At 40.0% G+C, this 22,357-nt stretch overlaps 2 protein-coding genes across 35 annotated transcripts in view; both read left to right on the top strand.

Moving 5' to 3' along the window:
* The window catches only part of LOC308472756 (dystonin-like), a 306,554-nt gene that overhangs the window by 165,926 nt on the left and 118,271 nt on the right, over window positions 1-22,357 (top strand). For 23 of the 34 annotated variants that reach the window (XM_080997848.1, XM_080997841.1, XM_080997871.1 and 20 more), the window contains 8 exons: window positions 6,480-6,614; window positions 10,541-10,629; window positions 11,104-11,239; window positions 12,365-18,046; window positions 18,397-18,531; window positions 19,635-19,850; window positions 20,795-20,941; window positions 22,005-22,238. In XM_080997848.1, the coding sequence (XP_080853974.1) occupies window positions 6,480-6,614; window positions 10,541-10,629; window positions 11,104-11,239; window positions 12,365-18,046; window positions 18,397-18,531; window positions 19,635-19,850; window positions 20,795-20,941; window positions 22,005-22,238 (6,774 nt within the window). The remainder of the gene's footprint in view (window positions 1-6,479; window positions 6,615-10,540; window positions 10,630-11,103; window positions 11,240-12,364; window positions 18,047-18,396; window positions 18,532-19,634; window positions 19,851-20,794; window positions 20,942-22,004; window positions 22,239-22,357) is intronic. The other 11 variants (XM_080997863.1, XM_080997857.1, XM_080997856.1 and 8 more) reach the window with 2 other exon arrangements.
* On the top strand, window positions 1,948-6,397 carry LOC308472795 (desmoplakin-like). The gene has a single exon (XM_080998010.1). The coding sequence runs from the start codon at window positions 3,006-3,008 to the stop codon at window positions 4,818-4,820; it is 1,815 nt and encodes a 604-aa protein (XP_080854136.1). The 5' UTR covers window positions 1,948-3,005; the 3' UTR covers window positions 4,821-6,397.

Raw genomic sequence — 22,357 nt, 5'->3', positions numbered from 1 at the left:
AAAAGTCCGAGAAAACCATCAAAGACCTAAAATACGAACTGTGTGAACTTGAACTGCAGAATGCGTCTGCTGAAGAAAAGGCTCGCTTACTAAAAGAAAAACTGGATGATGCCAATAATTCTCTCAGGCGCCTTAAAGTAGAGCTGGATCAGAAAGAGCTGGTAGAGCAAGGATACTTGGAGCAGCTGAAGGAGCTTGACAGGCAGCTGCAGAAAACCACAGGCAAAGCTGAAGAGGTAATGCAAGAAGCCATGGATCTGAAGAAAATAAATATGAAGTATCAAGAAGAGCTGAGGTCACTTCAGAAGGAGAAGGCACTGTTAAAGATGGAGCTGGAAGAGTTGGCTAGGACACACACACACACTGGAATTACTATTCAGCAATTGCATTCCCAAATCACTTCTCTTCAGCAAGAAAAAATGGCAGCTGAACAAAGAACTGTTTCAAGCAGAGGGGAAGCAACCAGCCTACAAGAACAGTTAAAAAAAATGCAGGAACAATTCCTTCAAAAGACAAGAGAAGAAAAAGAAAACCAGCTGAAAATTCAAAGACTGAAAGATGATTTAGCAGATAGCAATCACCTAGTGGAAAAGTTAAAACAGAAGGTTGAGGAGCTTTCTAGATGGAACAGCGAGACCAAAATAATGATGACTGAAGTCCGGACTGATTCAGAGAAGATAATTCTTGAAAGACAAATTATTGACAGAAAAAATGATGAATTAAAAGCCCTGGCTGAAGGTTTCAAAGAGCAACTACGTATCACAAACGAACAACTGCACAAACAGATAATACTTGAGCAGGAGCACTTGGATCACATCAAGAGATTAGAAGATGAGCTAATAAAAGCAAAAGAATTAGCCGGTGAATTTAAGCAGAAATGTGACAGGGACAATGCTTATAACATGAATGCAGAGATGGAAATAAGAAATCTACGTACTCAGATGAGCACATTCACTATGGAAATGAAGATGAATGAGCAGAAGGTCCAGCAGCAGCAGTCCCATATTCATGAGCTCAATAGCAAGATGAAGAAGCTGCAAGATGACTTGCATCAGAAGACCTTGGAGGAACAAATGGCACGCCAAAATGTGGCTTTACTTCAGGAAGAATCAATTGCGTTCAAGCATTCTGCGGAAGAGTTTAGGAAGAAATTTGAAAAACTCTTGGAAACTCACAACATAGCGGAAAATGACATATCTGGTATCAGGATGGAATGCATCACCCTGCAGCAAGAAAACCATATGGCTCAAGACAACATTAGAATGTATAAACTTCAAATTGAAGACCTGCAAGACAGACTTCAGAAATCCCGTGAGCAGCTTCAGCAAGGCAAGCATGCAGAAATGGAGTATGTGCAGAAATACCGCAAAATGGAAGAAGAGTTGCAAATGCAGAGGCGGACAGTAGAGAACTTGAAGCACCAAATAGACCTGCAGAAAAGAGATCACGGCAATCAGCTGCGTTGGTTTCAGAATGAGATCAACAAAAGGAACATCCAGTTAGACTTTGGGTGGAAGGGAAATGGGTTTAGTTACTTGGGAGACACCTCCCCAAGAGATTTTGAACATATTAACCTCTGTACGACCACATCTCCTTTATTAAGAAGGAGACACCTAAGTGGCTCAAGTTGCAAATCTGAACCGCTGGTTGCACAGAAGTTGCAAACAGTTGCCACTGATTCATTGCAACGAGAGAAGCCATTCCAGTTGTCCGGAGTAACCCACCAACTGGAAAATGGAATAAGTCAACAGTCCTATGCCGAATATGTTTCCCAGACAAGCACAGAGTTTGAGATAACGGTTGATAAGAGCAACCCTATCACAAGAATTTCAGAAATAGATAAATTGAGAGACGGCAAACTCCTCAGTTCCAGGCTTGAAGAGAGTTATGAAGTGGGCTTAGGGAAGCGCCTGCATCCATTGGAGGTACATGGCACATTTGATGGCGTTTGATATTGCTTGGGTGTTGTTGTTACAACTTTCTGTTCTCCTGTAATCTTCATTGCTTTTCTGTTCTATTTCTATGTTTTCATCTTATCTGATATCGAACACTTTCTTACATCTGGCACGCATCAATCCGCATTATAACCCCAAGACATTTGTGCAGATGCAGAAGTTGCTTGCATGTGTGGAAGCAAAAATTTCACCCACCAAAAGGTTCCCCATTTGTTTAAAAGAGGGGGCCCTACATACCGAAGAGCACACTTCTCTGCAAAATGGTGTTTGCCGGATAAAAGCAGCAGGCAGAATGATGTGTCTTTACACCATTCTCTGCCCACAGTTGTCCCCACACCCTATGATTTCAACAAGACATGAGGTGGAGGCAAAAAGTGCACTTCTAGCCTTAAAAGCTCCCCATCCAACTGCCGAATGATTTTTTGTGGCCTACAGAAGTCCAAGATCTCTCTTAAGTATTGTACTGCACATACAACAGGCCTGGCTTCCTAGAATGAAGAAAGAAATTCACAAATCCAAGTTGTTCACATCCGCATTAGATTTTTTAAAGTGGTACTTGGAGCAAAAAGGTGCAGTCTCTCATTTCGGCCAAAGGAGTGACCCTGTTCAGGGTTCTCTCAGCAGTTCCCTCCAAACTGGCCGTACCACTCTTCCCACGCTGTGTTTTGTTTTTCTTTTCCAGCTGCACTCTGTATTCCATAGCTACTGAGCATGCTCTGAGCATTGTCTCCTTTGAGGGTTTGTTTGGTTTTGCCCCCTTAGGTTTTAATATATAGTGCTTCTGTGAATCTTGGGGATTTCCTGCCTTCATTCACCACCTGAGTTTGCAATTAGAAGGGTGATGATATTGCTAAGAGATAGTTTCTCTTTTTACACTTTGCTGTCATTCCATCCCACTTTCCTTCTCAAACCAAATTCCATATTGCCAGGGTTAATAAAGTTTGCTGATTCTTAGTGTTTGCTGTTCATATTCTGCATCTCTCTCCCTCTCCCTGTTTATGGGCTAGATTAATAACTTGATGCTATTTTCTAAGTACAGTATCCTTCATTATGTCAAACAATTCCTATTTACAGAATCTCCAAAATGAAGATTTATCAAAGATCAGTGCCATCTTAGAGGAAAAGCAAGCCAAGGAGGTTGCTCTGATCCCCTCTGAATATGATAATATCAAATTTCAAGGTCTCCGGCATGATGTAACTGCCAAGCAGTTGATTGAAGTTAAACTTCTAGACCTGAGCACAGCTGAACAGCTTCATTCAGGAAAGAAGGCCATTGCTGAGGTTCAAAAAAATCTTGAGAATTTTTTGACTAAGCCTACTGCAATAGCTGGGTTGTATATTGAATCTAGTAAAGGGAAGGTCTCATTTGCTTCTGCAGCTAAGCAGAGAATAATTGAAAAAGCATCTGTGTTAGCACTGCTTGAAGCCCAGGCCGCCACTGGTTTTATCATTGACCCCACAGCAGGTCAGAAATACTCTGTTGATGATTCAGTTGCCAAGGGACTTGTAGATCATGAATACAAAAGCAGGCTTCTTGAGGCAGAAAAGGCAGTTTTAGGATATCTATTTTCTGGGAAAAAGCTGTCTGTTTATCAAGCAATTGAAACCAGAATCCTTGAAAGGCAGAAAGGCAAAAGTTTTATTGAAGCTCAGATAGCAAGTGGAGGTATTATTGACCCTGTGAGAAGTGTCCGTGTGCATCCTGAAGTTGCGGTCCAGCTGGGCTTGCTGAACAACACGGTTCTGAAATTTATATATGAACATTCCAGTAATAAAAAAGTCTTCCAGAATCCAAATAATAGGCAAGCCATGTATTATAATGATTTGCTGAAACTGTGTTTACTTGATATCGGAAGCAAATGCTTCCTGCTCCCTGTTGGGGAGAGAAAAATAACCACCCCATCTGCTGAAAAAATTCATAAAATATCTGTGGTAGATATTACAACTGGAGCAGAAATGACCTCCTATGAGGCTTATAAAAAGTCCCTGATAGACAAAAGTACCTACCTCCAGCTGTCAGGGCAAGAATTTCAGTGGAAAGAATCCACATGCTTTGATCACCATGGAAATTCTTACCTTGTGCTGACAGACCTAAAAACTGGAATGCAGTTCAACATTGACGAGGCATTAACTGATGGCAAAGTTGATAGAATGCTGGTCAGTCAATACAAGGAAGGGCAAATCACAGCCAGCGAGCTTGCGGATGTTTTGTTGAGCAATTCTAAACCACGCACGGATGTCAACAGCCCCATTGCTGGTGTCTGGCTGCCCGAGACAAATGAGAGAATGCCTCTTCTGAAAGCTGCTCGCAAAAACCTAGTGGAGAGAACCACAGCGCTGAGGTGCCTTGAAGCACAAGCAAGTACGGGAGGTATAATTGATCCCTTTACTGGGAAGAGATATAGTGTGGCTGAGGCCTTGCAAATGGAGCTGATTGATGAGGCGTCTGCTAAGCACGTCCAGCAGTGTGAACTGGTCTTTACTGGGATTATTCACCCTGTAACAAAGAGTGTTCTGTCAGCCGTTGAAGCAATGAACACAAATGTCCTAGAGAAAGAAATGGGCACTCGCTGCCTAGAGTATCAACATCTGACTGGTGGATTGATAGATCCCAAGTCTCATTGCAGATTATCGATGGAAGAAGCTATTAAAAGGGGCATTATTGATGCCGTCACTGCTACAAAGATGAAAAATGACAAATTCTACTTAAAAGGTATTACGTGTCCCAAGACAAAGAAGAAATTGACGTATAAAGAAGCCCTTGATAATGCAGTTTTTGACTGCCACACAGGGCTACGATTGCTAGAAGCAGCTGAGCTCATTTCCTCAGGAATTTCTAGTCTGTATTTTTCCTCACAGTCATAATTTAACAATGGAAGTTATTAAATTGGCCTGCAGTAATTTAAACCATCTGGCTCATGGAAATGATTCCCTATGATTTAATTGGGTTGTAAAATAGGGTTCCTGGCTGATTTCTAAGCAGAACAAAGCATTTTGAGTTTGCTTATGTATAGTTTTCCGCGTACAGTAGATTTAACGTTGCTCCATGCTTGTAATTATGATGCATAATTTGATAAGAGTTAAGCACTTCTATGCCCCATTGATTTTGGTGGAAATTTAAGCTAATGCTTTAGTTCTCCTTGAAATCATTAGGACCTGAATGTACTCAAAACTATCCCTGAATTGTTCCTCTATGTTGTATAAATGGTATTAGCAGCTTGCTAACTGGGATCATTGTGGTAGCAATGTGTTGCAGAGTTGTTGTTGTTTTTGCCATTCCAGCTGCTCTTGGGAAATTTTCAGAAGTGAAACAATATGCCCTGTTGCATTTATATCAGTGTATGATGCAATACTATCCTGCAAAATAAAAAAAAATCTAGAGTTGGAAGGGACCACAAGTGTCATCTAGTCGAACCCCCTGCAATGCAGGAATATTTTTCCCAACATGGGGCTCAGACCCATGACCCTGAGGTTAAGAGTCTCATGCTCCACTGACTGCGCTATCTCCATTGATTCAGCCAAAGTTAAACAGGGAGCTAAGTATGTAAACCCTCCCATTGAAGTCAATGGCACTTGAATATTTGTGTAGAACTTAATATGCAGTATCATAAATAGATTTGACAGGATGCTTGCTTGCCGGTGCAAAGTTTACTGTGGTGTGGGTTCTGTCATAAAGACTGGATATTCTTCTAACGGCATGTTTACATGGAAGCAAGCCTCTCTGTGTTAGGTGGCGGTTACGCCTTTGTAACAGCACAGTGCTCCCCATGTCTACTCAGAAGAAAGTCCTGCTGAATTTAATGGGTTGTAGTCCTTAAGTGGGGATAGTATTGCAGCCCAAGTTACATGGAGATAAGATTCTCAGTGACACTGGAAATTTCAGAGAAAATGATAGACTTCTGTTACATGATTATTATTTTTCTGGTTTTCCTTCTACTACATGATTCTTTACATTAAAAAAAAAAACCATTTTAAACTTAAACCTGAAATCGGCAATAAAGTTGGCTACAAAATTAGTAATTTTCCTTCTCAGGAGAAACATGTAAGATGCTATGTTAATTGCACAGGATTGAAGTATGTTATTGAATTTCATTGTCTTCTTCAACAACATGATAATCTAGAACTGGGTGTACATCTAATGCAAAGGCTGAGATTTAGAGTGTTTTTCCTGGCAAACCCTTGCTTAGATTTGGCTTGTGCAGTGGTGGCTGGGAGGTTTCTGTAATGTGAGTTCCATCATCTATGTATATGAATGTGTTTATATGTATCATAATGGCTATCTTAGTTTTAATTACTTCAATTACTTTTTTATTATTGTTTACCTTTTTTTTAAAAAAAAAGCATGCATAAGAATGACTGTGGTAATGGGGATAAAAAAGAAAGAAAGTAAAAATAAAGCTCATTATCTGGCATCTTCCACAATAAAATTTTTGACAGTGTAACTGTTTTTCGGGTTGGCTGTAAACTTAATATACCTACAATTTTAAATATATATATATATTTGCAATGCACATTGTTCATCAGAAGTCAGTGGAAGAGGAGAAGAAAGAACACGTCGAAAAAGCTGGGGACTTACTGAAATGGGTTTCAAACATCACCAAGAGCCTCAGCAAAGGTGGAGGAGAAAAGTCTGAAAAAGCAGATTCTCCTAAGAAACAGGTATTAAAACACTGCTTGAGAATAGATGCTACCAGATGCATGACACAGTGTTGTTTTGTCTTTAAAGTGCCAAATGTGGCACAAGAACATTTCATTGTATTCAGCTTATATTTTACTCAAAGAAAACCCATTGAACTTCCTGGACCTAAGTTAGTCACGCCTATTGATATCAATGGGTCTGCTCTGAGTAGGGCTGGCATTGGATACAACCTTCACTTTAAAGTGCTTAAGAACAAATATAATTTACATACTAGTGTTTTTATTTAAATTCACCAGACTACATAACTGATACATGGGTGTTTTTTCCTGAAAGACTACATTCAAGACAAAAAGGAGAAACAGTGTTTGGACAATAATATTCCCTACTTATGATGGGAAATGATAATACCTTCATTCCTTTCCCACCAGGTGTTCCTAGCTAGTCCTCTGGATGTTAATATGGAGGTGTAATTTTTTTATAAGTTACAGGAGTTGTCAACCTTTGAGGCCCATTCAGAATTCATAGAGTGTGTACTATGGGTATGATCCATTTAGTTTTTTAATCTCTTCCAGGTCAGCACATGCTAACCTCCCCCCCTAAGTTCTTTTACATGGGTTCTAGGTAAAAGTTTGTCTGGTAGAATAGAAACAATCCTCTTGAATTTGCATGAGTTTACATGGGATGCTGCCCACAAAAACCTATCAGATTAAAGCTTACAGTAATAGACTATATTAAAAATCACAAATCTGGCATTTGCTAATATCACAGAAATCTGGATCCAAAGCACTGCTCTTCATATATTTTCACAGTTTTTACAGAGGATCACAGCAAAACTATCAGAGTAGACGAAGAGGTGGCACACGGTTTAGTGATGGTTTTGCAGGGATCTCCTGCAGTCAGCAGCCACAAAGCTCTGTTGTTCGCATCCATCGCAAATGGCACCAGATCCATGATTTTCATGGTTTAGTCAATGGCAACAGATGTGACATGTGATTTGATGGTGGTTAGGTAGGAGAAATTTAAAAACAGTTTGGAAGGGATCGTTCCCTCACTTCCTGACTCCTGTAGCCTCCCCATTTTTTCCCACTGGCCACTTCCATTTTCTTTCTTTGTCATCCCCGTTTCCTGCCTAATCAGGGGCTAAATTGAGCCTGTAGAACTAACAGAGGAAATGGGAAAGAGAATGACTCTTCTTGTTTCCTCCTTCAACTCCATTGATGTTTCAAGAGGGAACCTCATGATGAAGGGTGCAGTGAGACAGGGTGTGTATCAGATTCTTCATGGGCACAAGGGGGCATTCTCAAGGCCACCACTACCTTGGAAACTCCAGGGACCTCATAAAACCCAATGATTATAGGCCCAAATCACATTGCTTTCCCCAATTTATTAGGGAGTATCAATCACACAATTTAAGTTTATTATATTTTACCCTACACACACACACCCCATTTCCAAATGTTACACTGTATTCAAATAAGGGGTGGAGGTGGGGGGGATATTGGAGGCTGAGTAGAACCTGAAATCTCACATCCGCCAAGCGTGTAAGAGTAACTCCCGAACCAAACCCTTGAAATCTGCAGTCAGTCCTGTACCAGTAAGTAATTTGAAGAACTTAAATGATACAATATTTTACTGGTCCCATTGCATGATACCGAGAAACTCTTCAGTCTTTCATACTTGTGTTGTGCCTAATATAACTGGAAATGCATGTGTCCACATGCATATTAAACACATGGAGAAAATGCTACACATGACATTACTCAGCGTAGTTTGTCCTTGAGTGCAAGCTGCTGCTTCCAAAAAATGCCAGGACAATCGGTGGACAATCTAGATCTGGAACCCTGGCTGTGGGTGGAGTTTAACCTGTTGCCCCTCCTATGTTCCTGATCTTGGGGGACCCCCAGTATGTGGAATTTGCATTGGAGGAAAAGATCTCCCATTGTTAAGGACAGATGTTCCCCCCCTCTGCAAATTGCAGACACATGGTGAGATCCAAATCATGGTCCCAGCATGAGGCAAAAGGTTAAATACTGCCCCCCCATCCACCTCACCACGGTCCCATTCTGAATTGGGCTTCCTGTCCTGGCAATTTGTGAAAGAAAAAGCTTGCAGAAAAGTACAAACTGCCTCGTAAATTGACACGTATCTTTTGGTGCATTTAATTGTATGATTTCCAGAGAAAATTAGCACCAAACAACGAAACACTTTTATATTTTCATTAGAAAAGCCCTTGCTTGCAGTTTTTTATAGATACAAAAAAGCCACTTACTGAAATCCGCCTCATCGTCATAACGTACAGTGACTAAGAAGCAGTTTTAAACCCCTGGGTTTGCATTCCCTCTTCACCATGAGGTTAAAATGGGCCACCTGTATCACACGGCAATCTTTTTCTTTCTGTCTAGTTCCTGTAAATTGTGGCTTACCCAGTATGCTAAATAGCATTTGTAAGGGGGGTATCTTGATCATCTGTATCCATCGTAGTATAGAGTAGCTCCAAGGTGCAGAGATTGTGTGCACCAGCAGAACATTTTCACGTGACTTCTGTGAGCAATTATTGGGTGGTGCTCACAATGAGTAAGACTTCCTTCTTCCGGTACTCAGAACAATTTTGGAACTATTACAACAAGGTGATGCATTTTAGTTTAGTATATGAAAGCATGGTTCCATGCCCTGTATCCATATACTATGTACCCCATGTAGCACTTTCAAAAAAGAAATCTGAAATAGACTAGACCAGAATTAATCTGATTAGATTCACTTCTGTCAGTTCTATGGGATAAGAGAAAGCAGGGATACACTTAAGAATTGGGAACCCTCATGGTTGAAAAGGTGTGTGTGTGTATAAGGCTCATCCACATTTTCAGCTCTGGTTAGAGTTGGCAATCTATAACTTTTATCCTTGATTTATGGAGAGTTGCATTTAATATTGTTTGAGAACTCCTGGTTTGGAAATACTTGAGAATAAAAGATCAGTATCCTGGGTAACTATACCATTCACACAAAATCCACAAAGGAAGTTAAGTGAAGTAGTTGATTTAACTTATTAAAATACTGAAAACGATAGCTTTGAAATTGCATAGACCTCTTTGGTTGCAAGACATCCTGTGAGGGAGTAATGTCAGAGCATTTGACTTCACACATCAAGGCTGTTCTTAATCTAGTAGTTGATTATTTACAAACTGTCTAAAACAACTTGGGGAGCATTTGGTCCTCCATATGTTCCTGAACTACAACCTCCAGTATCCCTGGCCATTAGCCATTCCTACTGGAGCTGATGGGAGTTGTAGTGCAGCAACATCTCGTTGGAAGCAAAGGCCAGAACAGTTTAGACAAAAGTTTTGAAGAAGGTCACCTAACAAATGTTTTTAATAGTGGGTGTCCGTATTTATACCTGAAATTAATTATGGTTCTCATGTTCCCAGTAATCTATAAACACAACCTTAGTGTTTCATAACCAAGCATGTATTTATGGCTCATTAATAAGGGACAAGTTGGCTAAAAATGGATTTGCAATATAGGCTATTGCTGTTATTAAAGATACATTGGGTTGTACCTGATGCTGCTGTCACACATGCTCAAAAGACTTCCCTTCGTACAATAGGCTATTTTGTGTTTTTATCTTGTATTTTCATACTGTGAACTGCCCGGATATCTGTGGATGAAGGGTGGTATACAAAAGAATAGTCTTGCCACCCCCTCTCCCCTGCAACTCCCTGTGCACCCTCAAAATCTGTTTCAGAGGGTTGGGGGACCTTGCAAGGTGAGGAACAGGAAGTCTCCTTACACAAGCAGAATACTGTTCATACATCTCCGGATACCACCCATTATGCCCTTGATAATGTTCCTGAATTGCTCACTCCTTTCTCACCTTTTTGCTTTACCCCCACCCCCTTTTTAAATGTATTTCTAGAATGGAGTTGTGAACATATTTTCCTCCTTTTTTCAGATATCTTCTGACGAATTGTTAACCAAGAAAGAACAGATATCAGAAGCTTTGCAAACAACGCAGACGTTTTTAGCAAAACATGGTGATAAGTAGGTTCATTGTGATTATTGCACTTTAAAATTAGTCGTGCCCTTTCAGAATTTGTGTTGAGGACGAGTTTCAGCCATTTCTTATATAAAATCAGTGTGCAGGCAGCAGATATCCTCTAATTTCAGGAGTTCTTATATGAAATCTGAAACAATGGGGTGTGGGTAGGTACTGCCCCTTCTACCTTATAAATGGCACCTTACTTAATTGAACTAAAGCAGTTTGCATTAATTAATGGTGGTACTAATAATTGCACTGCTTGTTACCAGTGTATCCCTGGGAATTACTGCCCATATGACCCGCCACCACTGCCAAGTTATCAGCTTACAAAGCAAACCTTGTCTCCAGGTCTGCTGGAACATGTCTTCATAGCATGATGTTGAATTCCACCCTGTATGTTTATTTCTTGAGAGAACAACTAATGTTTAGAAATTGTTAGCACTTCCATTCACATCTTCTATTCCCCCTCCCAAAAGAATGACAGATGAAGAGAAAAATGAAATGGAAAACCACGTGAGGTCCCTGCAAGAAGGTTATAAACTGTTGTCCAATGAAGATTTGAAGCAGTTGCAGCAGGAACAAGATGCAGATAATGAAAATGTGGATGAAAAGGTAGTCAACAGTTTGAGTTATGTTGCTGGCTGTAGTATATATGCTTTTCTGAATCTGATCCATTGCATGGTTTTGGAATTCTGTATGAATACTAAAAACAAAAACCTGCACCGAATTGTGTGTATCACACAAACAAAATCAGAACTAAATGAATGACAGCTTTCGATCGATTTGTGGAATTAGAATTATAGCTGAGTGTCTATAAATGGACAGGTGGAAAGTTGTATATGAACAGGCTTTTATACCTTGTGTCTTGCATGAACTAAGAGCATAGAATCATACATCACTTAACCCTTCTTTTTAAAAGCCATACTTTCAATTCTGTCAAGCGTCTGTACTTCAGAAACATGACACCACGTGGAAGTTCCATAGCCTCTCTACTCTCCGATAAGTATTTCAGTATTCTATGCTCTCCGATAAGTATTTCAGGAAGTATGCCATATTTCCAAAGTTCATTAAATTTCAACTGGGTACATCGTTTGGAGTTTATAGTCACATTAACTGTGAGATAATACTTTAAGGTCTATTACGCTTGACACTGCCTTTGGAAGGCATTACAAAATGCCTGAGAGTATATGCAAAGAAAGACTATTCTGCACATACTTCTTAAATGTTGTTCCCAATAGATGACTTTTAATACAACACAGTTGCAGTGCATTTAAGTAGCTACGATACTTGATCCTTATGATTTTGGGTGTCTATGTAAAAGTGCTGTATGCTGTAAACATGAATAGCATGTGTGTTTTTGTACCACATACTGTTTTCTCAATATATGCTAACTTCTCACAAAGCACATAGATAGCATGACAGTTTGCCTTTCAGGTACGTGTCTTTTTTGCTCACTATGCAATCATATACTATTTTATCTTCCACTAACCCTCTTGGTGTATGCAGAGCATAGGCTTTTGGTTTACCAATGCATGTTGTGTTTCAATCTTTTATCACACCGTGTGCTGTTGAATCACTGACATCACTTCTGCATTGAACTGCTAACATTCACAGTTTGGGTGGAACTCTGGTAAGTAAGTGACTTTATATTGTACATATATCATATTAAAATTCAAAGTTTTAATCATTTACCATTCATAAAATGCTGACAATTCTTATTTTTATACTCACTTTTAGGAGGATAAAGTCATAGCTGGCATTATTGATCAAACAACTGGAGAGATGTTTTCAGTCTTGCAGTCAGTTTATAAAGGCCTCATTGACTATGACACTGGAATTCAGTTACTTCAGAGCCAGCTCATTTTATCAGATATAATTTCACCAGCCCTGGGAAGAAGTTTTGACCTTGAAGAAGCCAAAGCCCATGAACTTGTCGATGACCAAGCTGTATTGCAACTACAAGGTTTACAGAATGCTAAGATGGTCATTTCAGGATTGCAATCAGCAGCACTCCCAGTTGTAGCTGCTTTGGAACAGGGTTTAATTTCAGAACCTCTTGCAATTAAAATTCTTGAGATTCAGCTTTCCAGAGGACACCTAATGATACCAGCCACGGGAGAACAGCTGACTTTGCACAGAGCTTTTCAGAAGAATCTGATCTCTGCAGCATTATACACTAAACTCCTGGAAAGACGTGACATGAGCAAAGACCTTATTGACCCCAACACTGCAGAGAAGATAACCCTTGAGGAATTGCTTGAAAGAACTGTAGTACATAGAGAAACAGGCTTGAGGCTCTTGCCTGTGACCCCTCAAGAAAGAGGCAAAATAACACTAAAATGTGGAAGGAAGATAACTATTCTGAGAGCAGCTCATGAAGGACTCATAGAGAGGGAGACCATGTTCAGGCTCTTAGGTGCCCAGCTGCTTTCTGGCGGCATAATTCATCCTGATACAGGACACAGAATGACTGTTGAAGAAGCAATGAGAGAAGGGGTTATTGACCAGGATGCTGCTTGTGCTATTTTGACTCATCAGCTTCAGACAGGTGGGATCCTGTGTCAAAATTCATCAAAACGTTTGTCTGTAGATGAAGCTGTGCAGTGCAACTTGATCTCTTCTAGTAGTGCCTTGCTGGTACTACAGGCACAACGAGGCTTCATTGGACTCATCTGGCCACATAGTGGGGAAATATTTCCTGTATCTACATCTTTGCATCAAGGCATGATCACTAATGAGCAGGCCTGCAAAATTCTAAAGGGGCGGCAAAAAATAGCAGCACTCTATATTCCAGAAACTTGTGAAGTGATCAGCCTGGATGATGCAGCCCAGCAGGGAGTCATAGAAAGCAACACTTCATCAATTTTGAATAGTGTTACCCTACCTGATGAAATGCCTAATGTGGAAGATATACCATTGCCTTTGAAAAAAGCTGCAAGATGGCTCTCGTCTTGTGAACTCCAGGCATCCAACCAACATGCTGATGGAAATGATGTAAACACTTCTAGCACCAGTGAGCCCATATCTTGCCACTCGGAACAAACTCAAAAGCTATTCATGTCTTACCTAATGATAAATAGTTGTATGGATGCGAACACCGGTCAGAGGCTTTTGTTGCATTGTGGTGACTTAAATGAAACAGTCAGCCTGTTAATGGATGGCAGTCGTTCTGAAAGTAATACAAATGAGACCGAAGGGCAATTGTGTTTAAACACAAAAGCACAACATATTGAGCAACAGCTCAAAGGGGCAATGTTTAGTGATATCACTAGCAATGTTTCAGAACAAGATATGAGTATTCAAAATATGTCCAGCAGCAATAAGAGGGAGGCATTTTGTAAAGATCACCAGAATGACATAGTCTCAGGGAGAAATGGTTTTCATATTGTGGCTGGTGCTTCAGAGCAGTCAGAATGTGTCACGAATACATCTGGAAAGGAAATCAATCCAGGTCAAAATCTTGAAAAAGAAAATGCACTTGGAAGTTTACTGAAACTTCCAGAACAAATGCCAGTGGAAGTGTATGAAAATTTAACTGTCCAAGCAAATGCTGGAAATGCTGAAATGAAAACATCTCTTTCAAACTGTTCACAAGGACACCTTCCTCCAATAGTAAATGAAGATAATATTTGCATAGTAGAGGGGGAGAACATTAAGGGGAGTGAAAATGACTCCCCAGGCATCTTCAATAGTGTTTTGGATGCAAATTATTCTTCAGCTATTAAGAAAGATGAGAAAGCTCAAGCAAGCACTAAGGTCTCACATCTCATGGACAACAGCCTGCAAAAATGCATGCCTAAGGTTTTGCAGATTGAAGAAGGCATTATGCTGATGAAGAACGATGAGGTGAAAGGTGAGGTAAAAGATGGCTTTCAGGATAGTTTATACACTAGTATAGAACCTGACCAAAAATGTTTAAATGAACGCACTAAGAAAGAATTAGAGACTTGTAATGAGAGTGGGGTATTGCAAGTGGAAACGAATGTCACCCCAGTATTGCATAACAATGATGATAGGAATGGCAAGTTGTCATTAGAAGACCACTCCAGAATGCATGGTGCATGTCTTCATATGAATGATAGGCCACCACGAGAAGACGTTACAAATAGCTATGGCAATTCACAATTGGAAGACCATGCTAATACATTTGCTGGCTGTCTATTGGAAAATTACACCAGCATGCAAGATCAATTACCATTGGAAACTAGAGTGCATACACATGACAGTCAGTTACTGGAAGATTGCACCAATGACTATAGCATGTCAGTCCTAGAAAATACTTCTAATGGTGATTCACTTCTGGAAGACACCGTAAATTTGATCCATGGATTATTACAGGAAGAACAGACTGAAAGTGGACAACCTGTAGAAAATCAGATGAATATCAGTGATGGAGAACAACCCATAGATAAGGCTAATATATGTAGTGTATCTTTGCTTGATGACCATACCAGTTCTGATGGCATTGCACTGTTGGAATATCATACTGAAGATAAATATATTGGACCAATTCAGAGAAACGGTGCTATTACTCATGCTGGATGTCCACTCAAGGATTCAATTGATACAAATGCTGGGCTCCCAGTAGAAGGCACTACTGACACTCTTGATGGATCATCCATTAAAATCAATACTGATAGTGAGTCCACATCACCTCTGGAAGTCAGTGCTAGTATGAAGCATAATGAACCACCTGCGAATGACAGCAAGTCAACATTTGAATGTGGCTCGCTAGTTCTGGAAGGCAATAACAGCAAGCAATCTGAGCTGTTGCCTAAAAGAGAACATAGTACTCAGTCAGAAGATCCTTGTGATCCAACTCAACATAAAGATCGCAGTGAAGCCTGTGATGCTCCGCAAATTGATCATAACAATGGTACAGTTTGTAGCTCAGACAGAATAAACAAAGGTGACTCCTCTGTTGTTAAAGAAGATGCTACTCCAGAGCTCATCCACAGTGCAGTAGCCATCAATGGAGTAGCAGATAAGCTGCAAGAAAAAGCAAAATCTTCCACGGGCAACCCAAGTAGGGAAGAAGAATGCATTCTGTGCTTTAGTGAAACAAGTGACTCTGATACATTTGAAATTATAAATATGGCAGCATTCAATGCAAGGCTACTGGGCACAATTCTAGAAGACAAGGCAGAAAGCAGTAGAGATATAGAAGATAATGGTCAGAAAAAAGAAAGGGAAGAAAGTAAAGAGATTGACAGCTCCCTGGAAAAGTTGGATGAAGTTAAAATGCAAAGAGGTGAGCACAAGGGCATTAAAACGAAAGAAGATGTCTCTGAGAGTGAACATGAAAGCATATGTATGGATAATGACAGTGATGATGATGGCAGTGGCAATAGTGATGAGAATGGCAGTAGCGATAATGGTGATAGTGACAGTGGAGATGATTTTGAAGGTTATGATTATGTGGATTTTGATTATGATACTTACGAAGAGACAGATTATGAAGATGAAGAGGTATTGGAAATGCATTACTCTCAGTGCCATGATAAAAACATTGGGGTCCAGGTGTCTGCACTTTCAGAGGCAACAGGAAACAATGGTTTACGGTGCCCTGAAAGCTACAGTGCTGATGAATATCAAAATTTAGCTGATGTTGTTAAAGAAAACATTCAGGACCTACCATGTAAAAGTAAAGAGGGAAGCCAGCAAGAAACAGAACAGGCTTCTGACCCTTTCATGCAAGACAACCTTGCATTACAGAACAGTCAAACCTCCCAATTAAGCATAAGCAATGGTGCAACATCAGAAGGCGCAATTGGAACAGAAAATATTAGTGCCACGTCTGATATACCTTCTCAAAGAAACTTACATGCTGAACACAGGGAAGCTAAAATTCTTGATGATATATCAATGCCATGTTTAAATTGTGAGAAAAGACAAGAAGTAGGTAATGGAAAACAAGCATCTACCAGTATGCCACATAGTCAAGTAGAAATTGGTGCTCTGGAACAAAATAAAAATGGAGTGTGCATTCTGAAGGAAGGTCATATCCAGGAATCAAGTGGAAGCTTTAGGGAGCCTTATTCATCAGTTATTAAAAATGGTTATGAAATTACTGCCTCATATGATGAAAAAATAAGTGTTGATCAAATTTCAAATAAGCCCACATTGGTTACAGACTCCAGTGACATTGGTAAAGATGAATCAGTGCACTATGTAGAGGGGTTTGACCTCTCTACTTATTTAAAGCAAAGTGCGAAAGATATAATGGCCAAGGATATCTTAGCAATGAGAGAGAATGGTTCACCTTACCTAAAGAAAGGTGAAAGAGACAGTGAAGAGAATAGAGAGGAGCTTGTGGTATCAGGAAGTGGAAACTGCGAGGGAAAACAGCACCTAAAAGAATTGCTCCCCAAACAACAGCTGTTTCCTGCATCAGTTGTATCAGAACCTACAAGAGATAAAGTTAGCAAAGAGGCTAGTGCTCATTCCAAGGTGTATTATGATGAAAGCCACAAATGTGACTTCAACAATATGGAGCATGTTGAATCTATTGGAAAGGTTGGGAGCAAGGCTGATGAAACAGCTTCTGGAGAAGATACATGTGTAATTGGATCATCTTCTAGTACTTTAGACACCAGAGATGATAGCCAGAATAGCTCTGAGCAGAAAGCACATGAAGCAGTGGTCACTCAAAACAGTAGTGTGGGGAAGCCTACGGAAGATGACATTCTAGACCATGAGCCTACTTTCTCTCAAAATGGCATCCAGATAAAAATGCAACAATCACTAAAAGATGTGATGCTTTCTAATTCTGCCCCAGTCAATGATCAGGAAGTTGTTTTTCCTGAAGTGCCTCCCACATTACCTGAAAGCTTAACAAAAATACTTAAAGGAAAAATAAAAGATGTTTACTGCAAGCAGGAAGAGGAACCTTTAAGTTATATTGGCACAAAAGCTTTAATGCAAAATTTACTTAAAATGGTTGATAGCACACACTGGGAAAACGAGGACCCTACCAAATCTGCTGTCCAACATACAAGTGAGGATACTAGAAGTGCCTCAGTGGCTGCTTCGTTGTGCATCCATGCAAATGAACCTAATTCTACCCCACCTATTTGGCTTGATAATAGAAGTCCTGATCTCCTCCTCGATATACTGAAACAAGACCATTGCAGTCAAAGAAATGAGAACACCCGTGAGACAAGGGACATGAAGGCCCAGACAGAAAGAGAGCAGGAGAAAAACGCTTCTCAGAATGACCATGCGTTTCCCATCTCAAGAGAAACTACAAGTTCATCAGGATTAAAAGCAGAAACTGCTAGAGAGACTACTGAAGCATGCAGTAAGGCTCTTGATTTGAAAGGATACCCTCAGCCCGAGAAGCCATACCAGCAACCAAAAAGCTTCTCTGAAACCTTGGAAACAGAGGACTCTGGACCAAGACCTGATTCAAAGAGCATGGTGAGTTACAATTACAATTTACTTACTTACAATTGTTAGTTACAATTTTTGTCTTAAGCAAAGACACGTAAAACAAATGAAAAACGTCTTTGGTTCATTTTGGTGCTTGTGCTTGTTAGCATAATCAAAACATGGCACCTATATTAGCAGTATGCATTGAATCGCCTATCGCAAGGAACTGAATGTCCCCTGGTTAACATCACAGTAGAATCACAGATGAACATTTAAATTGCATCTCTAGGCATTTTTTTAAAAAAGAAACACATACCATCCTTTTTGTTTTTAAAAGTGTTTTTCTGCTACTGTGTTGATAAGTTCTAGTTATACTAAAATGACAATAATATTTTCAGAAGCAATGCTCTTGGTACTTGGAGAATATGAGGAGACATTTGACAGTGGTTCAAGATATGAAATTTCTCTTGGATGACCTGCAGCCCATCAGTAATGACCTGGAAGACCTAAAAATACAACTTGAGCAGTTAGAGGTAAGCTTCTTATCTGTACATAGAAACCGAGGTTAAATAGTGAGGTCAGATGTCATTATTACTAAGTCTCTTTATATGCTGATCTTCCATGCAAAATAATATATTCAAGGTAGCTCATAAGACCCTCAAAACACAAGTCATCAGAATAAGAGTAAAATATGTATTATCTTTCATAAATATGCTAAATCTATTTGACATACTTCACAAATCATAAAAAATATACTTAACATTAGCCAGTGATCACCCCACATTTCTCTCACCCAAAGGCACAGAAATGTGCACCCATTTGTCATCTAATACAAATCAATGGAACAGCACACTCTTGAGTCCTTTCCCCACAGATCCCATTTACAGGCCTGGGCTACACATTACACTCTCTCCATGGGTGATTCCCTCTCTATGGTGCGTGCATTTTGTAGTCCATTCCTGCTAATTTGTAGGAGGAAGAGAAAGGAGAGCATGATGAGCATGGCAACAATGTCTAAAGTTAAGGTATCCCTGGATAGATGGATGCTGAGATGAAGGAAAGAGGGGTGGTGCAGCAGTGGTTGGAGAAAGAGCTATTGTCCTACTATGGAAAGTGATATGAGCAGTGTGGGAGGTGAGTGGGGAACAAGAGATAGCAAAATAAAAAGATGTGTATCTTGGAGTCTAGGGTTAATTTATCTCATTTGTGTGGCCATTTCCCAAGGTTCCCAGGGCAATTCTAGGTGGGATGACCCCATTTTATTTTTGTATCAGCCCTGTGAGGTGGCTAGGTTCAGTGATAGTGACTTGTTGAGTGCCCATGAACATCATGGCTGGGTGGGGATTTCAGGTCTCCCAGCCATCTCTAGGACTAATGGTAAGGTAAAGGTAAAGGGACCCCTGACCATTAAGTTCAGTCGTGGCCGACTCTGGGGTTGCGGCACTCATCTCACTTTATTGGCCAAGGGAGCCAGCGTACAGCTTCCAGGTCATGTGGCCAGCATGACCAAGCCGCTTCTGGCGAACCAGAGCAGCGCATGGAACACCGTTTACCTTCCCACCGGAGCGGTACCTATTTATCTACTTGCACTTTGACGTGCTTTTAATGCACCTCATCTGTATTTATTTTTTTGTAGTCATTTGAATCCGGGCTTGCTGGCTTTGCTGTTACTCTGCGAAAAGATATGAAGTTAGCAGAAGAGTTTCTAAAATTTCAGCACACGGATGTTCCCAGAGCACAGCTTGTGGATCTAAAAGAAAGCTATGAATGTTTGGAGAAGGATTTCTTTGGGGTCTGCGAAATGTCTTCAAATCGAGCAAAGCAAATAGTCTTGGCAGTAGACTCTGAAATGGTAGGTTCATAGCCCACATCAATTTTACTTCTATAGATTTTTAACCTATCCAACTCCAAACTTAGATTTAGTTCAACCATTTTAAACAAAACCAAGTGCAAAATGCACATAAGTATTGTAAAATGGTTTTGCATACTTGGTGACAAATTTATTGCCTGATACTAACTAGCTGAAACCCATGTTCTAAAAGTTAGTTCACAATGAATGATCACTTGCAGCACAATCCTGTGCATGCCTGCTGTGTTCATTGGGGCTTATTTGTAGGAAAGTGTGTGTAGGATTGCAGATGCATTCCTTCCGAATCACAGTGAATACAAAAACTTGTGCATCCTTTGATTACTTGAACATCAAATGATGATGTGCATGTGTGATTCAGTGATCATAGATCAGCACCACAGACAAGAACTTTCTCAAACAATTCATTTTAATGTTTTCATGTTGAGTTGAGTATCATCCATTGATTGTGGTGGTGGTGGTAGTAGTAGACTTATAACCCACCCTGCACTAAATGGTCTCAGAGCACGTTACAAAAATACCAACCTAAATTGATAAGCATGTGTACATGAATTTGTTCTTAGTCTCATTATTTAGTGAGTTTTGAAAGAAAAGGAGTTCCATTATTGTGAAATGGTAACTGGGATTGGAAAGAATTTGCTCTCTCCTAAAGAATTTTTGTTAGATAAGTGATATAAACCCTTTTGCCCATTGTTGAAGTGTCAGAATTAAATAGACTTTGCGTATGCAATTAGTATCATTAGCAAAGTGTTCTTGTAGATCTAAAATACGCCACATGTATATAGTGGGAAAAATATCTCCTTATTTTTCTGATTATGCCAGTAGCTTTGTTTCACTGTCATCTAACTGAAATCTTTTGGTTTGGTTTTCATTTTAGTTTGGTTTAGATCTGTTGTTGGATAAATATCTTATTTGAACATCTTTTCTAGGCTAAACTTTCAGTGCTTCATCAGAAACATCTAGTCAAGCTTCAGGAGTTTACAGGTTGGATTGATGAGAAGAGTGAAATAATGAATAATCTCAAAGTGGATACATGTGATATAGAAGATGTGAAGCAAAGGTTTCAGTTACTCAAGGCATGTATCATTTGGTGCCTAATCTGTCAGTGACTGTTAACTTCTAGATATGATGTTTTGTAGGTGATCTCCACTCTGATTCAGTACTAGTTACCAATAACCTACATGTTCGAAGCTAGTGATAGTTTGGGTGATTATTGTTAGTTCAGATAGGCAGTCAGGATTTGTGCAAGTAACACTCCTATAGTTTTAACAGAATGGTTACAGAAGTTCTAAATCTCAATAGTAGAAAGTAATTCTTCCTTGAGGTTGGTGCTAGGCTCAACATCAGAAAATGCTGTCAGTAAGTTTATGATTTAACTCATTATCAGTCACATATTTTGCACATATGTCCACCAAGACTGTAGCAAACACAGCCTCAGTGTAATTCCCTTCAGTGCAATGATTCAAAAATAAAGGGTGGTGTCAGCAGAAGACCTGAACAAGTTCTGCTGATGCAATGGGGTTTCCCCCCTCTCCTCCCCAACATTACACTTAACATTACAGTGGTACCTCAGGTTACATACGCTTCAGGTTACACACTCCGCTAACCCAGAAATAGTGCTTCAGGTTAAGAACTTTGCTTCAGGATAAGAACAGAAATCGGGCTCCGGCGGTGTGGCAGCAGCAGGAGGCCCCATTAGCTAAAGTGGTGCTTCAGGTTAAGAACAGTTTCAGGTTAAGAACAGACCTCCGGAACGAATTAAATACTTAACCTGAGGTACCACTGTATGTAGATCTGATGTTGCAAGTCAATGAATTTGAGGAAGGCTCAACAAACCTAAATGTCTAGTAATAATCTTTAATAGATTCTGGATTATGAACTGATACAGAGTGAATTCCAGATCAGATATCTGAATGATTTTAAAAAAACCAGTGAGTGAGCTTAACCTTTTATCAAATGATAGGGCAGGCTTCCTCAATCTGGTGGCCTCTAGATGATTTGTAACAATTCCTATTGGCCCATAACCCTGCTGACTGAGGCTTATGGAAGCTGCATGCCAAAACATCTTGAGAGCACCAGGTTGGGAAAAGCTGTTGCAGGGTTTTTTTATGCTAACTATTTTTATTACTTAATTTGCAGGACCTGGAAAAAGAGTTTGAATGTACAAAAATGCAGTTGGAATCCGCAGCACTTGATATTCAGTTCTTCATATCTGAGCATGCCCAAGATCTTTCCCCAAACCAGAGCAAGCAGCTCTTGAGGCTTTTGAATACCACACAGAAGCGCTTCCAGGAAATGCAAGAGACAATAAGATCCCAAGTCGACCATTTTGAAACTCTCTTACAGACAGAACAAGTTCTTGTTGACCAGAAGGTTTGCTTCTGTGTGTGATTGTGTGCTTAGCATGACACCGAACCCAAGTGGAGAGGTGACAAAATGTTGAAGTGCAGAAATTGTACTCTAGCTGAGATCGAAAGCAAAAGAATACAGTG

The sequence above is a fragment of the Podarcis pityusensis genome, assembly GCF_964106645.2.
Source record: "Podarcis pityusensis genome assembly, chromosome: 3".
Taxonomy (NCBI): domain Eukaryota; kingdom Metazoa; phylum Chordata; class Lepidosauria; order Squamata; family Lacertidae; genus Podarcis; species Podarcis pityusensis.
Note: the sequence above shows the minus strand (reverse complement) of the source record. Positions and strands in the feature narration are given on the sequence as shown.

What these genes read in the sequence shown, in the direction of transcription:
- LOC308472795 (XM_080998010.1), top strand. Translation starts at nt 3,006, where the DNA reads ATGTCAAACAATTCCTATTTACAGAATCTCCAAAATGAAGATTTATCA.